The sequence below is a fragment of the Cucumis melo genome, chromosome 7 (assembly GCF_025177605.1).
Source record: "Cucumis melo cultivar AY chromosome 7, USDA_Cmelo_AY_1.0, whole genome shotgun sequence".
Taxonomy (NCBI): Eukaryota; Viridiplantae; Streptophyta; class Magnoliopsida; order Cucurbitales; family Cucurbitaceae; genus Cucumis; species Cucumis melo.
Genome location: NC_066863.1, coordinates 15242160 through 15260975, shown reverse-complemented (window position 1 = coordinate 15260975; position 18816 = coordinate 15242160). Strand labels below are relative to the sequence as shown.

General features: G+C 34.9%; 2 protein-coding genes across 2 annotated transcripts; one reads left to right on the top strand and one right to left on the bottom strand.

The window, feature by feature from the left end:
- Positions 1 to 6320: 6320 nt before the first annotated feature.
- On the top strand, positions 6321 to 6791 carry LOC103495794 (uncharacterized). Its single transcript, XM_008457458.2, has one exon. It carries the CDS (start codon positions 6321 to 6323, stop codon positions 6789 to 6791), a length of 471 nt encoding a protein of 156 aa, XP_008455680.2.
- Positions 6792 to 8626: 1835 nt separating this feature from the next.
- Positions 8627 to 15414, bottom strand: LOC103495752 (ATP-dependent RNA helicase DEAH12, chloroplastic-like). The gene is made up of 3 exons (XM_008457401.3): positions 14295 to 15414; positions 10507 to 13648; positions 8627 to 10078 (listed from the first exon to the last, which is right to left on the bottom strand). Exons 1-3 carry the CDS (start codon positions 15138 to 15140, stop codon positions 8862 to 8864), a joined length of 5205 nt encoding a protein of 1734 aa, XP_008455623.2. The 5' UTR covers positions 15141 to 15414; the 3' UTR covers positions 8627 to 8861.
- Positions 15415 to 18816: the final 3402 nt, after the last annotated feature.

Sequence of the window (18816 nt, the reverse complement as noted above, 5' to 3'; positions counted from 1 at the left end):
TTTTGGAGAAAGATAATTAATAATTAATTATTGTGGAAGATAATTAATTATTTTTTAGAAAAATAATTAATAATTAATTATTGTGGAAGATAATTAATTATTTTTTAGAAAGATAAAAATAATTAATTATTGTGGAAAATAATTAATTATTCTGCAGAAAGATAAATATTATTTATGGAGTGAAGTTATGGTTGAGTTAAGATAATTCATGTTGGAAGTTATAAGTGATTTATTGGAAAAGATTTGATTGATTAAATTAATTGAGGATTTAAATTAATTTGGGATTTTTGGAGGGAAAACTTGGTTTTGGTGGAATTGGAATTAATTGAGTATATATATATATGGATATATATATTTAATTAATAATTTAAAAAAGTGAATTTAATTATATTATGGAATATAATTATATTTGTTTGGAAAAAAAGATAATCCATGAGGGGAGAGATGGTTGATTTGATTGGACGAAAAAGATATATATTTATTTAAAGAAGAGAATAATGGTTTAAATAAATATATATGTTTCTTGTAGATTTTGGTGAGAGAAAAATAATAATAATAAAGAAGTATTATTATTATTATTATTATTATCAATGATTATAAATGGCTAAGATTTTGTGTATTTAAGGCATTTATTTAGAAAAGATAATGAGAATAAATATATATATATATTATATATATTATTGTTATTATTTGGATCTATAAATAGCATTGGAGTGCTTAAGTAGAAAGTAAAGGAAAAAGAAAAAGGTTCTTCATCTTCTGCTCTAAGATAACCCTCTACTGTCGTTGCCTCACCAAGTTGCATTTAAGTTTGGTCTCTTTGAAAGCTTGAGGATTTAAAGTGATGAATTTTTCATCAAGGATAAGAGGATTTCCAACCTTCATTTGAGTAACCTTGGTAAGCCAATGAAATTAAATTAATATTTTATTAATTTAATTTGGGATCTATTTGGGGTTTCTTTAAAGGTTCAATTGGCTAAACTTTTTAAGATCTAAATCTTGGATTTTTTTTTCCAATCAAGGTTGAATTGGTTTCAACCCCTTTTTGTTTGAGAAGTTAATTAATTTGGGAGAATTTTTGGATGTCAACCAATTGCTAATTTCATTAATTAAGATACTAAGTTTTCCTTTTATGATTAGGATCAAGTTAATTGGAGATTTTTTTACTGTCAGCTAGGAAGTACCTTTGTTTGGCTAAAATCTCCAGGTAAGAGATTCTCCTACTAGACCTTTGAACTGAATTTAAGAGACTGCATGTAATTATGATTATGCATTGATGGTAGCTAAAATGCATAACTTGATGCTGCTGATGATGACTGGGATTATTATGTTGATGATTGATGATGATGACTGATGTTATGTTAATGACTGGTAGATTGATGTTGATGGCTGTTGATGCATGATATATTAATCACATGATTAAGGACGTTAAGATTAATATTCATGCCATGTTATGATGTTATTTTGTGCTACATGCTATGGATAGGGTGTTCTGTTAACTTTGTCTATTAGAGTCGTACCCACATGGGTGTCCTTCGGGATCACCACCTTTTTAGGATTGCGTAGTCCGACGGGACCACAAGTCTGGCATTGACATTGACACAGACATGATTTGAGAGATCCGACGGGATCGCTCACACTTATGACTGCGTAGTTCGACGGGATTGCCAGTCTGACATTGACATTGACATAGACATGATTTGAGTGATTCGACGGGATCACTCACAGCCCGATCGTCTTAGGTGATCCCTTGGGTTCACCAGATACCAGCTTGTTCCTACGGGATCACAGATTTCACGTGTTCGGGAACGTGTCAGTTCTTGGGTACCACTTTTTAGGACTCTAATGGGAAGTTAACAGACACCTAGCAGGACTAGTAGTAGGTCCCTTACTGAGTATTTGTTTATACTCACTCTTTCTATGTTTAATATTTCAGGCGAAGGTAAAGGTAGAGGAAAGCTGGCAAGCGACAGAGAAGGATCCGTGACATGGCATGTGGGGACTCAGTTTTGCTTCCGCGTTTATGTATCATTGTTTTAGTATTTCGTTTTTAATGAAAATTTAGTTTCCCTCCTTTCAAAAAAAGTGTCTCTTGTTATTATTTCTTTTTATTAATGACCTCAGCTTAGTATAAAGAGTTGGGTCGTTACAATAACTAAATTTTTATAGAAATTCTCTGTGTTTAACCATGGCTTACCCAAGAACCCTCTCGCTTCGCTTACACTTGGGAAAGCATGAAAAAAACTTGTATTAACTATTAATCTTTATGCATGCAGCAATGCATAGGTAGGAGATGCACCTTTTATCACATAACTCTCGCCTAGATGCCCATCGTTAGTCGCATAATTAGAACCTATCATGATATGTTCACGAATAACAAAACAAAGCAAGTCCAAGTTTTTGGCAAAATAAACAAGTACCAAGTGTTGAGACTCAGTTTTATTCGATCAAGAGAAAAGACGGAAATCTTTAAAGTAAGGAATCTCGGGCAGCCTTAAGTGATCTTGGGCAAGATTGAAGATAGAAAGAAAATCCTAGAGCTAAGATACGAGCATCTTAATGCTTGCTAGCCGAGATGAAAGACATAAAGGTTTGAATCCAAGTAAGTTCAAGCTTCCTCTTCTTGTTTAAGAAGCTTAAGAGCAAGCTTTACTAAGTTATGGCTTTTTTTATTTAGACTCTAAATCTATTCAGGAGCTCAATTTGAGCTAGGACAAGATTGTATAAGTGGTTTTAAGCAAGCCAAGACCATCATTAGTTCAAAAAGAAACAAGGTTAGCTAGAAGAAGTGTTACCTTTGTTTTGAAAGAAAATGGAAGAGGTTCTAAGTAATTTCTTTAGTTTGGAAGCCAAGTTGACTTGAGTTTTCTTGTTGTTTCAGGGAAGAGGAAATAGGACAAATCTATAGACCAAAGAACTAGCTAAAAGTCATGAGTGACAACAATGAGTTTCAAATAAATTTTTAAACTTGTTTATTAAGTTATATTTGTAGCATGCTTTGAGTTAAAGTATGTAAATTATACTTGAATTATAAATAAATTATAAAGCATGAGTTTCAAGTTTAGAAAGAGTTTGATGGGATTTATACAAAAAGTATACATATCTAAGTTTTCAAGCATTTGAGTTAAATGTGTTCCTTTTGAACATGAGATTTCTGAACAAATATTTGAATGTTGAGTTTATGTAAACATCTAAGTCAAAGATATGTTTAAGCAAGCATGATGCTTGTAGGATCGAGTTAAAGAGCTCTAGTAGCTAAGTACAAGTTACTTCCAAGTTGAGATTTAAATAAGTACACTTAAAAGCAAAGCATGATTAAATGTTCTGATATTTCTAAGATTGATATTAGATGCATGACTAAAATTGAGACTAAGATTATGATGAGATTATGTGCACCAAGAAGATTATTTCGTTATCGATGTTGAGTGTACTCCATGACAACGATGTCGTCCTGAGTGTCAAGCGTGCCCCCCACGACAAAGATGATAAGAGTACTGGGCGTGCCCTACTGCATTGTAGATTTAAGGTTAGAAAGGAAGACATCGAGGGATTGGGTATGCCCTACCACAATGTAGTAATGTCATGCTAGTTGACCCCAAGCCATGAGTTACTTTACTAGAAATACTTGCCTAGAAAAGTGTTATATAAAGAGTTATTTTGTTTGCATTCTTGTTTCGGTAAACATGTTTTGTTTTTATAAATTATCATTCACGGGGCTTTATAACTCATCCTTTCAATGTGTTTTATTTCCCTTACAGGTCAAGATCGTGGTTCTGACACCTTTTAGAAGTTTGACTTAGTATTTTGTGTACTCTTCATTCTATCCATGCATTCTGAGGTTATAATTAAGTTAGTGAAAGCTTTAGATGCCATTGTCTATAATAAACTAGTAAAGGATTTGAGTTGTATTATGAAATACTATTGTTCAGGCTCTTAAATTATTCATGTCTATATAAGACTTATTTAACAAGTTGTCCATAAGTTAAATAAATCTGAAGATGTTTTATAAGCTTTAAATCTTCGAGTTTAGATATTTTCTTTATGTAGTGTATATGTTTATAAAACAGATAGATAAGAGTTCAGGTTAAGCAAGGTCGATAGGTATCGTTAGAAGGAGAACGATGTTGGTCGGCTTCACGCCACTAGCTCGGACCTACTGAGTTAGTGCTCTGGGATGGGGTGTGACAAACCGATTTGTCTATAGGTTGAGTCGGATGTTTCATGTCTTAGAATATATTGTATTTTTATTGATTTCACATGTTATATGTTTTTGTTTAAAGTTAGTTTAAATAGTAGGTTAAGCAGGATCGACAAGTGTTGTTGGAGGAGGACGCTATCTGTCGACTTCATGTTGTCGTCTCGAGCCTAGTGAGGAGTTGATCCAAGATGGGGCGTGACACGGTTGGCTACGAGAAGGTTTGTGCTAAGTGGCCCATCGAGGTGCTTGAGGCTCTTGGTGTGATTAGAGGTTTGTATGCCTTTTTAGGCCTTTTTAGGTCAAGGGCTTTCCCTCAAGTGTAGGTGGAATCAGACTGTGCTACTCTTATTAATGTCATTAGTTGTAAATCTTTGATGTTGACTGAGTTGGCAGGGGTTTTTGAGGTGATTAAGTTGGGAAAGATTGTCGAGGTGGATTCTTTTGGTTAGTGCGTAGATTCTTTTGGTTAGTGCGCTTGCTCGACAAAGGCCACTGTTTAGCACGGTGCATTTATTGAGGGAGATTGGATGGGTTTTTTCTTCTTCATCTGAAGAAGTGATTAAGTCCTCTTGTTGTATTCCAGACGTTTTCTCCTCCATTTTTAGGGAGGAAGTGTGTGGTTTTGGCTAGTTACTTGTGAATAAATTTTACACGATCTACATAGGATAGACAAATATTAGTTTACACATTGAGATGACACTTCTAATAATATGAGTAAAACAATGATCCTTTTATCATTTTAATACTTCACGATAAAATAAGGAAAACTTTCATAAATATAAGAAACAAGTAAAATATTTACGGTCCGTGTAACAAAGTCTATATAGTTAGCCATTTTTTAAATATTCCATGTTTGTCCTTCCCTTTTATCGTCTTTCTTCTTCGTCTTTCTTCACCTTTTCATCTGCGAATTTTATCATCTTTCTCTTCATCGTCTTTCTTCTTTTCCTCTTCCTTTTTTCCAAACTGTTATTTGATTCGAGATTATGTATTAAATATAAAAGATCTATTTTTTTCGAACTTTTATTTGGTTATTCGCAAGATCGTATACTAAATATAAATATAAAATATTTAAAAAAACAAACGTCGTTTATATTTGGCTACTCAGCCAAATCTAAACGATCGCAAATCTAAACGATCTTGTACAAAAAATAGCAAAATTTAAAAGATTGTATATAAAGAATTTTGAAAAAAAAAATCATTTAAATTGGAGTAGGCAAATGTAAATGATCGTGTGAAAAAGATAAACGATCGTGTAAAAAAAATAAATCATCGTATAGATAAATCTAAACGATCGTGTATCAAAAGAATTAAAAAAAGATAGTTTAGCCAAATCTAAATGATCGTGTACCAAATTTTCAGACAAATCTAAACGATTGTGGGTCAAATTTTGAAAAAAAAAATCGTTTAGAGTTGAGTTCAAATCTAAACGACCATGTAACTAAATTTAAATCATAGCCAAATCTAAACAATCGTGTATCAAATATATTACGTGCGCGTTGTTGACGGTGTAGTTGACGGAGTACTTTTGTTATTTTCCATAGTGGACCTTTGGACTTTTTCTATTTTCGAAATTATTCTATAAAACGTAAATATTTTTCCGTTTTGTTATATTTTTTAAAAGACCCCATGAAATAAACTATTTTAAATAATATATCTTGCGCATGTAGTTACAATAATTTTGGTTCATAATTTTTAAATGGAAATAAACATTTTAAAAGTGCATTAGATTAGAATGAAAATTCGAAGGTATATGAATTGCAATAATTCTAAAGTACAATAATTGTATAAAAAAAACAAATCCATACCTTAAAAGAAAAAATATATATAAATTACTGCTAAGTCGAGTTTGTAGCAATCAAACCTACACTAACTATTATAATGTGATTAAAGAAAAGTGTTGAGATACAATATAAAAAAGACTAATAATAATGAAAGGAATTTGAATGAGTGCTTGAAGCAAAAATAAACCGCAAGTTTGTCTGAAGAAGCAAGCAAAGAATTGTTTGCCAATAAATAAGTTTAGTCAATTTCAATCTTTCTGTATCGATCTTTCCCATATCCATCCACAATCCCTTTCATTCCAAATTTCGATCGCACCCCATCGGCCACCGGCGAAATCATGAAGGCAGCGACGAGCAACAATCGGCAATCCCTAGATTCGAGAGACATGGTCCAGAGAGACGGGGTTGAGCTAATTAGGAATTGTGATCTGCCGCCGCCACAGAAGGTATTCAAGAGTGGGATGGAGGAGAAAATTGAGCTATTGAAGGCTCTGAGACTGTCGCAAACGAGGGCAAGAGAAGCGGAGAGAAAGGCGGCAAAATTGATGGAGGAAAGGGATTGTATTAGTAGGGCTTTTGAAGACGAGGCCAGATTGATGTTCTGTTATCGACAGTCCCTCAAATTGCTGGAGATCAGGGTTTGCAAGTTGCAGAAACAAGAAGTAGAAGAAGTAGAAGAGGAAGAAGAGGAAGAAGAAAGGGATGAGAATGGTGGTAATGGAGGAATGAAATGGGTTTGGGCTTTGGCTATTTGTTTGAGTGTTGTTGGAGTCGGCTTTCTTTTGGGCTATACATGTAATCCTTCATGAAACATACATTATTACCTTTTTGCCCCTTTCTTTTTTTACCCAATTTTACTCTTTTCCTTTCTAAAATATGAGAATATATTAAAAATCGAACCAAAATCAGTATAATAAAGGGATTTTTTTAAAAAATAGAACCAAGTACGAAATATTGTATATTGTATAAAACAATTTGGAAAAAGAAAAAGTTCACGAGCCTAAAAATACCCTTCAATTAATCGATCACGCACGCGTGAAAAACAATTTTGTATCTAGTCTAAATGATCTTATATCTTTGTACCTAGCCCAAACGATCTTTTATCATTGTATTTAGTCTAAACGATTTTGTACCAAAACTAAACGATTTTGTAACCAGTCAAAACAATCTATTAGTGATAGTGGTATATCTTTGTCTATCTAGTATACACAACTGATCGTTTAGATATTAGTACACAATCTCTTAGATCATGTAGATCATGTATCAATATTGTTTAGATCTTATACCAAGAGGTTAAAAAAATATGAGAGATGAAGAAGGAAGAAAATTCAGAAGAGAAAATGAAGAAATCATTAACAATAAGTGAAAATATGAAAAAGGAGAAGTAATAATATGAAGAGGAGAAGAATAAATCGCAAAAAAGAAAAAAAAAATTATGATGAAGAAAGGTCCCGCAATATTCAAAACCAACAAAAGGTAAACCTGAATTTTATGAAAACTAATAATAGCTTCATGGACTTTAATTTTTTGTTACATGAATTGTAAATTTTGTTGTATTTTGTTATATTTATGTAAATTATTCGATAATAAACGTATTTTAGCAGGGTTCCGTGAAAATAATAAGAATAAAAATATTTTAATACATACTTAATAATAATTAAAAATAATTAGGCTTCGTTTGCTTTCATTTAACAGTTCAATTTTAAATCCACATACTAACTATATATCTTTAAGGGTATACGTCAGAGATATGAAAATATTCCAACCACAACTTTCATCCTACCACTACTAATAATAATAATATAATAAGCATGTCTAAATAGTTCTAACAAGTAAGGATATTAAATTCTTAATAGCTCTCTTTTTCTCCCATTTTTTGATAACTAAAATCTAAATTTGTCAGAAAGCAAAGGAAAAACAAAAATGGGTAATTGATTATGTTGTTTGATGATCCTAGAAAGTGTTAGTTTCTCCACTTTTTCATGTTTAAGGTAAAGGAAATTTAAATGGAAAATAGATCGAAACGATTAAAAATAAAAATTTCCTTCAACTATTTGTACTTGACTTCATAACAGCTTATGTTAGACGTTATACATTCAACATAGAGAAAACTAATAATTGACTAAAATAAATAAAAATTTATTCCAATTATATGATTGTTAAACTTTTCTCTCTTTGGCCACACATCATATAAATTACTATTTGTATGCATAGTTCTCACTAATATGGAACAAAAAAAAATATATATTTTACATACAGTGATAAGAGCAAAGTATGATAGAAAATAAACAGGAAAAAAAAAAATCATTAGCCATCTATAATTACAGCGAAGTATAGTAAAATCTAGGAACCCAACCCTACCAAACAGAATAGAAGGCGCAAATATCATAGTAGAAGGAAAAAAAAAGAGCACAAAAGGATTGTCATTCATGATCTACACAGGATAGATAGATAGATATTAGCTTACACGTTGAATGTATAATTTTCCTCCAATATCTAGCCGTCTTCGAATGTATGATTTTGGAAATATTAGTTTGATTTTGCACTTTCCATTTAACAAATGGCACTTGTATACTTGTATACAGGAGATTAAAATGAATGTTTTGCAGAAGTACAAAGACAGACGTTAATCATAAATTATGGATGAAAAAAAATAACCCAACTAATATTAGAAAACTATATAGTAATTTACACATTTTATATTAGTTGGAAAGGGAGGGTAAATACCTGACTATAACATATTTAATTAATGATATCTACATCGATGATGAACTATCTATTTGGGTTTGACTTACTACTTTGTAATATTATTTACCCCTAACGAACCTAATAATGCATATTATACAAATACTACTTCACATTCACAGAAGTAAAAAGGCTCAAACGATGGTCATGTGAACGCTCCCCAAATGGGCGTAGCATTCATCACTGCTGCCAAAATACTCCAAACAAACCCAACAAATATGCCTTCCACACCTGCATTCAACGTGGTTGCACCCTTCAGTCTTCTCAATCGTGTAACCGCACACGGGGCAGTTCTTTACATTCTCTTTACCTTTCCGCCACTCTTTCAGTGATGAATCTGGGTCTTCCTTAAACACACGGTACTGTTCGCACGACAGGAAAGGATGATACTCCAAATGGCACCTATTACAAGTTTCTGAGTAGCATGCTTCACACATGAATGGTTCCCCGGGCATATTGGGCCTGGCCACTCGGTAAACTGAGGGACAGTCAGGAGACGGGCAAAACCTATAGGCACCATCACTAGACGCAATAAAAGCTCCCAACGAAGCTCGGAACAATTCCTCTAACTTCTCGCTTGACAACAGAGTTCTCATATCTGCAAGTACAATAGGTGTCCCACATTTCTGTTTAGCACAACATACTGGGAATCGTCCCTGATTTTTTATGGCAGACTCGAACTGCTCCACAAGGCATTGTCGGCAAAAATGGTCTCCACAGGCTTCAAGCTCAAACCTGTCGTCTTCAATGTCACACAAGCAGATTGGACAACAATCTGCATCATCAGGCCTCTCGCCTGAACCACCACTCATCGCTGCAAGCTCAAAAACGATGGTTTCAACTTCCTGCTTCAAATCCTTACTACCCTGGACATATAAGATATGACGCCGAGTATTTAATGTAAATCCAGCCCCTGGAAACTTTTGTTTAAGGCCGTTGAGATCTGGGCCAAACTTCTCAACCACTGCCTTCAAGAGGTTGGAAGGCCAAGATTTGCCTCGAAGGTGAATCTCGAGTTGTTTGCTTTCATGAATTAACCGGAGGGATTGAATCAACTTCTGCTCAGCAGCAGCTATGTTCTCAGAAGCACCAAAAATCCGCAGACCAAGTCTCTGCCTGTCAAAGAGGATGTAGACTCCATTTTCCCTTTGTAGAAGATTTATTAAATCAAAACCATCTCTAGAGGTCAGGTGCTGCACAACAGTTGGAGTCAGGCTAGCGTCATCTATAATCTTCCCTCTCAGAAGCTCTTCCACGGGTCGTCTAAGCTCAGCAACTGTTTTTGTGGCATTGGCAGATAGCTTCACTCGGTAAGAACCATTGACGTTTTGAGAAAGAGTGCATTCTACACCTGGTTCACGTGAACATTCAAGATCATCAGAATCTGACTAAACCAAGCTATCATCATCTTTATCTAGTCAACCTTCAAGAAGGGTTGCCAATGGCACATACTTGTGATAAATGCAGAAAATAAAAGCAGGGCAAAATTTACAAATTTGCAACGCGTAAACCGCATGTGTTCAATATAGACCAACAAAATGATATGCCAACTTTGATGTAGATTATCAAAGACTTTTATGAGCATCAAATATTAAAGGACCCCACGTAAATATTTAATAAAATGCAAAAAATACGGTCCTAGAATAAGATTTAACAGAAAATTGACCCAATAGTTCGAAAGTTGTTAAGAAATAAAGAATAGCATGTGCATTGAGAAAAGAGACGGAAAAATACATGATCTAACATTGAAAAAAGATGAAGATCCAATAAATAAAATACCATCTATCCTCCTGAAGCTTTCAAGCAAGGAATTCAGTTGATGTTTTATCACTCTATATATGGGAATGGTGCAGGATAAAGTGCTATGAAATAGCTGCTGGCACTTTATTTTCTGCCATGGAAGACATACAGGCAGTGCTTTTCCTTCCAAAAACTCCAAAGCTTTTGCTGCCTCCAAGTGCAATCTTCCATCAAAAGTTATTGCAGCTTTCATGTAAAAATCCTTTGGTTGAGGTGGAAAAACTTGAACACGACAACATTTGACATGAGGGTTTGATTTAGGCATAAAAGGAGAAATTTCTTTCAGCAGGGACTCTTCACAAGAATTAACTGGAGGGTTGTCAACAGCATTTTCCCGAACCAGAAAAAGATCCAAAATTTTCCTGTCTGTTGCAGTTCTCAGAACATTTAAAATATCAGCTTCAGAAAGCTCTTTGTCGATTCCACTAATAGTAACACAGTCATTGTACTTGATGCTAGGTTCACATCGTAAGAACCTACCTCCAATCAGTAGGCTAGAGAAATCATTAAGAATGAAACCCACATCATTAATGTTACATTTAACAACTGCAAATCCTTTGCTCAACCTACGAGGCCAGAATACTTTAGCTTTTACAGGAGGGAAAGTGAACATCTTATTATCACATCCAGCAGTTAACTGTGAAGGAATTATCTTCATCAAGGATCCACAAAAGGAATCACAATCAATCTTGGAAGCTTTTTCAGCTGCGTCAGGAGTAAGGAACGTTATTCTATATCCTCTTCCTCTGTCATCAACATCCAGTCCAGAATTTGGAACTTTTTGAATACTACAAATTGTACCAGATACAAAATTTTCAAGAGACGTAAAGAACTCCTTATCATCAATGCTGTCCACATTCAAACGAAATGCATAAACTGTCAAATATCTCTTCTCAAGCTCCAGATGTCTTATTTTAGCACCAGCACCCAACAAAGCAACTGGAGTTGAGCCACCATTTCCATGATACAAGCATTTCTCCATGCATTCATTCAACAAATACTTCCTTTCATACTCCAAAACGTCATTTACAAAATGACATACCTCATCCATGTTCTCTGTTCTCGAAAACAACATAACCTCATTCTGATTGATATTCACTTCAATGCCTATGCAGTTATCACTGAATACTTTTCGAACATGTGATGTAAGAGAAAGAAGATTACTGTTGCTTTTCCCACAAACTCTTTTAAGTACAGTTTTGCCAAAGCCGCTAAGAACTCGTCCTTCAAGCCTATGTTTCTCCATGTTAGATATGTCAAACAAAGGAGGAGGGGAAAGGGTCAATAAAGCATCTACGTCAAAAGCAGTTACACAGATCAAATATTCATTAACTATTGACAAAATTTCACTGAACACCACCCATTTTGGCCTTTCACTAAATATTAGCAAAGAACATGACGGATGTAGCTGAACATGCTGTCCAGTCATTGCCACTTCATAACCCAGTCGATCATAACCAGTGAACATGGCCACATTCTCAGCAAGAGAACCAAGTATGCATTTCTTAATATTTCTGTCATGATCTGAAGGCTTTAGCGGACTCCAAAGCCAATAACTTGGAATAATAATGTGAAGTTCTTGTTTGAGACAACGTTCCAATTCCAAGATAGCATCTTGGCATCTTCTCATAGTTTTGGCATTAATGCTGTTCTCCCAACACCATCTGTTTTTCCTCTCCTTAGGCAAGGCTTCATATTGTTTATAAACCGAGAGCAGCGTGAAAAGGTCACCATCAGGGTGGCAAAACTGAACTTTCTGGCAATCAGATTTTAATTTATCTTCAACTCTACCAACTCGGCAAAATATACTACTAGCATTTGTCATTAAAACAGCAAGTACAACACCCTCTCTACGAACACGACAATCAAAGCAACTAAGAATCAACTTGCCAAGGCGTGGCTCAATGCCCAACTTTACTAAATTACTACCTTCATTTGTTAATTCATAAACTTTATTATTCAGTGTAATAGCTCCCAATTGGATGAGATTTCTGATGGCCATGTCAACAGCTTCAGCACTAGGAGCATCCACAAAGTCAAAATCATCCACATTCTTTACACCCAAGGCAAGAATTCTTAAAATTGCAACACCCAGGTGAACCTTACGAATCTCAGGTTCATGATTTGGAGACATTAGCTCAAACTCCGACTCTGTGTACAGTCTATAACACCTTCCAGGTTCTGTTCTACCAGCACGACCAGCTCGTTGATTTGCAGAACTTTGGCTGGTTCTGCAGACCTTAAGAATATTCATACCACTTCCAGGTTCAAATTTGCTATCTTTGACCCAACCAGGATCTATAACATACTTGACACCAGGAATTGTCAATGATGTCTCTGCAAGATTCGTGGCAAAAATAACCTTTCTCTTTCCAGGATGGTCCTGGAAAACACGAAATTGCTCATCAAAGGAGAGCTTACCATGAAATGCCAGGGGAACCGTACCAGGAGCATGAAAATTTTCACATGCCCATTCTACTTCCATCTGAGAAGTCAAAAATGCAAGAATAGCCCCTCCTTTTTCTTGCCAGTGAATCTCAGATGCCATTTGTACGACATCAGTAACATATGAAGGAACGATGCAAGAACCAGAAGTGCCTTCATTGGAAGAAGGAACATATTTAATATCAACAGGAAAGCTCCTCCCAGGAACACGAAAGATGCCACACCTAAAAAAGTACTTTGATAGTTGGTCTGCATTGGCTGTTGCAGACATAATAATAAGATGCAAGTCAATTCTCACCATGAGTAAACTCTTGAGTAAGGCCAAAAGGAGATCAGTATTCAAACTTCTTTCGTGAGCCTCATCAATTATAATGCAGGAAACATCAGAAAGCTTCTTATCATTCATGTAGTGCTGCAGTAAACAGTGGTCGGTCATGTATATTATCTTTGATTTGAACTGTTGAGCAGACGAAAAGGATGGATAACAGCTAATATAATCATCATCGTAATAACACCCACGGCTTTCTTCCCTCACCCGATGAGCAAGCAAGACAGCAGATATCTTGCGAGGCTGTGTACACACAATTGACTTAGAACCAGAAAGTCCCGAATCAGCCAGAAATTGAACCAATTGTGTGCTCTTTCCTGAACCAGTCTCTCCAATCAATACCATTACCTACATAAAAAGTTATACATAACTAAGTTATTATAGTGGTGCACAGATTAAATAAGATTTAGAAGTTAATTGAAAAGCAAATTTATATGAAATGTGAATGAAAGAACAATCAGAAAAGCTTCATCAGAGTCCATGTAGAAACCAAATCTGGTAAGATTATTGTAATCCAGGAAGTTTCAAACGTTTGCCTGCCAGTGCCAACCCCTTGTTTATGAATTTAGACAATGTTAAACCATTTCAAAGAGTTCATATAAACATCAAGAGACAAGTTCATTAGCTGACTGGAAAAATTAAATCAATATACTGCAAGTTGCATCTCCAGTGGAGGATGAGCTGTGTCGTTTCTTAAATTATTTCATGTAAAGAATAAAACTATTTGACAAACTGTTTGTCTACATTGATGCAAAAGGCTTGTTATTGTGACATTCGCAGGATCAACATATTCTTTAAAGAACCTAAGTATTAATCACAATCCCAAAGGTGGCTTTTTTTTCCAGAAACAACGTTTGCATATGCGTGTGCAATGTTAAACAAGCTTGATAAACTATAAGTCTCTACCTCCAACAACTAACCTCAATCAAACAAATAGATAGAGTGAAAATTTCAGGGCGAAATTAAAATTGAGAGCGGAAGAAGAAAAAGGGACCTGTTGATACTGAATTTGCCGAAGTATTTCCTGGCGGCATGAATACATGGGCAAACCATCCTCAAGTCTGCGGCATTCTCTCAAAATCAAGCTATGAATCCGGTTCCAGTTAATTGTCCCATCAAATGTAAAAATCCCCATGTCAAGGCTATCTGATGTTTCCACTTTCTTTCCTTCCACATGATCCAGAATGTGATGCATGGCAGAGTTAAACTCTTCCATCTTCCTCATAATTGATTCCTTCTCAACAAGAAGCCCCTTCTTCTTTTCATTGAGTTCAAAAGCAGCGTCTGTACGAAGGGGCCTCCGAAGTATATCAGAAATCCGATCAATCTGAACCAAAACAAGATCGTATTTGTTTTGCCAATGTCGGACCTTGTCGCCATCCATGAGACGCTTGATACGTTCAGCAAAGAGGTTCCGAAGACGTCCGTGGAGTTCGTCAACATCAGAGGGCAAATTGATCCTAGGTTTGAGAATAGGAGTGAAATCATGAAAGCCATTGAGGCGCAGTTCCCAGAGGCCAACCATAGACTCGAGCGCAGAAACCCACTGCTTGAAAAACAAAAAGGCAGAAACAGAACCAGCCTGAGGGATAATAAAATTATCCGGCTTGGAGATACATTTAGCGATTAAAAGCTCAACAGAACACTTGGAAAGGGTGCGATGCTCCAAGACAAGGTCAATAGCGAAATTGGCGCGGTTTGGGCAATTTTGTTGGGCGGAAAACTTAGAAGGCAAGTCGGAGGCATTGGGAGAACGCGGCAGGAAGTGTAAGTTGGAAGGTCGATTGCATCGGAAGGAAGAATCCGGTGGGCGGGAGGCGGTGGAAGAAGAAGATTTCATGGTGGCATGGAAGAGAGAGAAACCCTAAAAAGCAGAGAGAGAGAGAGAGAGGGTTTGTGAGAAGAGGATAGAAAAGAAGAACAAGAAGAGATCAACCTGAAGAGAGTTGTTTTGTTGGAGGATTGTTTATGGCTTCTATTTGTATTTGTGTTCTTGGTCTTGTTGGTCTTCAAGACTTGGAAGTCTTTGGAGTCCTCTCTTGACTGTTTCACTTTCTGGTGGGAACAAGTAGAAGATGAAGAAGGAATTAATATATTGCGACTTTTGAATTCTGATTTCTTTTCCTCTTATCTTTCAATTATTTTTTCCCACTCTGTTTGCTTTCAAATTTTTATAAATTGAACATAAACATCAGATAATTTCTAGTAATGGAAAACTTTTCATTGCTTGTTACCCAAGGAGTGCTTTACAATTTGGTGGCTCACCTGATAAATATTTAATAGATTAATTAATTATTTATTCACGTAACTGTAGGAGAGGAATCAGTATTTAATGAATTAGATTATAATTTTATATGGACGTAACATAATACCAACCCTACACGGGCGTAACAAAGCCATAAAATTTCATTTTTTAAATATTCTATTTTTGTCCTTCTATGTTTCTCTCTTGTCTGCGGTTCTCTTCCTTCTACCATTTCTTTCATCTTCTTCTTGTCATTTCTTTTATATTTCTCTTGCAATTTTTTTCATCATTTTCTTTTATTTTTCTGCGATGTCTTTCCATCATCTTTCTTATTTTTTCAATTTTTTATTTACGTCTTTTAATCTATCTTCCTTATTTTCCTCCTCTTTTTTCAATTTCTTTCCATCGTCTTTTTACTTTTCCTCTTTTTTTTTCTGCGATTTCTTTCCATTGTCTTTCTTCTTCTGCTTTTTTTAGGTTGTTTACCTTTCGTTAACTAAATCTAAATGAGTGTGTAAAAAAAAATAGCAAAATCTAAAAAAATCGTGTATAAAGAGTCTTGAAAAAAAAATCATTTAGATTAGGGTAGGCAAATGTAATCGAGCAGTGTATATAAAAAATCTTGAAAAAAAATCATTTAGATTGGGGTGGCCAAATGTAAACGATCTTTAAAAAAAAGTAAATGATGGTGTAAAAAAAAGTAAAAAAATAAAAGATCGTGTATAAAAAATCTTGAAAAAAAATAATTTGGATTGAAGTAGCCAAATGTAAACGATCACGATTGTAAAAAAAAGTAAATCATTGTTTAGATAAATCTAAACATCTGTGTAACAAAAGAATTTAAAAAATCGTGTACCAAATTTTGAAAAAAGAAAATCATTTAGATTTAGGTTCTCAAATCTAAACGATCAAATCTAAATGAACGTGTAACTAACGTAACCAAATTAAATCTAAAAAAATAAAAGATCGTCTATAAAGAATCTTGAAAAAAAATCATTTGTATTGGAGTAGCAAAATGTAAACGATCGTGTAAAAAAATAAATCATCGTTTAGAGAAATCTAAATGATCGTGTACTAAAAGAATTAAAAGAATCATGTACCAAATTTTGAAGAAAAAAAATCATTTAGATTTGGTCCCCAAATCTAAACGATCGTATAACAAAATTAAACGATCGTATAACAAAATTAAACGATAGAATTGAAAAGATAAATTGTAGTCATATCTAAACGATCGCTTACCAAACAATAACCAAATCTAAACGATCACAAATATATTACACGCGCATTGTTGACGGCCTGGTTGACGAGACATTTTTGGTATTTTATACGGTGGGCCTCTGGGCTTTTTCAATTTTCAGAATTGTTCTATAAATTGTAAATATTTTATCACTTTTTTATATTTTTTAAAAGACCCCTTTTTTTAATATAGTAAATTTTGTAGAGATTCTACGGAATTACAATTTTATAGTATTTCAGTAAATATATTCAGCCATTTATTTGAAATAATTTCCTTTAAAATATTTAGTGATTGAGAAAATAAATTCATTCTTTTTAAAAAAGAAGAAAAAAAAGTTATCGTGTATTTAAAAATTATAAAAAGGGCATGAAGTAGCGAGTATTTAAAACAAATTAAAAAAATATATAAAAATAGGGGTGTTAAAACAAACCGATATCTTGACTAAATCGGATTACCCAACTTAAACTGTAAGGTTAGGGTTCGGTTGAGTTAAATTTCATGTTTGGTTAGGTTGGGCTAGAAAATTGGAGGAAAAAAAAGTTGAGTCGGGTAGCCGAGTTATGCAAGTAAGGGGTCGAGTCGATTATGTATATAATATATAACTCTATCTATATTTTTCTTTAAGTGGAGGGGATTTTAAGTTTTAAGTTTTAGGCTTGAATGTATAATGTAAACCTCGAATCTTAGGAAAACTTTCCTTTGAAGTGATTGCAAGTTTAAGTGTCAAAAGAAGTTAAGGTTAAAAAGTGTTATAAAAGGTGTGCCATGGTCGTTGGAAAGAAGGAAAAAATTTGGTTGAGTGTCAAAGGTGGAAGTGCTAGGCATTTAGAGGTTAGTTGCTTGTGTATTGAGCGGCTAAAAGAAGAAAAGTAACCTCTAAAAGAAGTTATTAGGCGTTTTGGACATGTCTAGGAGGCCAAGACCATATTGGTGAATTAGGCGAGAAGAAAACCTCTAAATGGGTGTCATGGGCGGCTAAGCTTGAATCTATACTTGTCTAAACGAGAAAGGTTGTCACTTAAAGGCTATTAGGGTCTTGAGAGGTTAGGGGAGAAGGCTGGGTGGCTTAGTGATGGGCAAGGAGCATGACACGCAAGAAAAACTTAAAGGTTAGCAATGCGTTTGACACTAGGCGTTTGGGCTTGTTATTGAGCATTGGGCATTTTGGTTAGGCGAGATGTTGAAGAGGTGAATTCGATGAAGTGCTTTATGGTCTTCATGCTTAAGTTAAATTTTGGCTAGTAGTAGGTGTTTATAAAGTTTCATGTAGGGTTCGGTAAATAAGTCACTTTAGATAGATATTTCTCCCATTTCACTCTTGCGTTTTAGTTGAAATTACCCTCAAAAGATCACAAATTGAGTCTAGTTTTTAGATTGAGGCTTCTAGATGATTTTGACAAGGGAGGGTTAGTTTGAGTTGAACAAAGTGAAGAATGTCATTTTTTAGGCGAATATGAGCAAGGTGTACTTCCAGAAGGCTACAAAGCTCATCCATTGGAATTAAAAGTTGAAATTTTAAGGTAAGAAAGTTAAGATGTTTCTACGCAACTTTGTAAAAGAAAGCTTCCTTAAAAGAGTCGTGGTTTTTTAGTTATGATTTTTCAAAGTGAGGTTATATTTTTGAATGAAAATGAGTTTCTGGACAAGTTGGTGGCTGGCGAGTGAGAAGGTAAGCTAGATGAGATGGGTAGGCATTTTGGTGATTAGAGAGGTTAGTGTGCATGGAAGCTGGCATTGGAGGCACAACTTGTACGCAAGGCGGGCGCGGCCAAGGAAGCGTACGACAAGCCCTACGTGTAAGGAGGCTGCCTGGGACGCCAAGCATGCGGCCAAGTGAGGTGAGTAGCATGCCTGTGCGTGAGGTTAGCATGCGAGCATGGCCAGCACGTGCGGCCAAGGTCTTCTACCCACTTCCTGCTCGCCAGCATGTGTTAAAACATGTTTTTGTGCCTTTTTTGTGGTTTTTACAATTTTGAAGTACACTTTTTGATATTTTCAGGGTTAAGGGAAGTAAAATGGATTATTTTACCATTA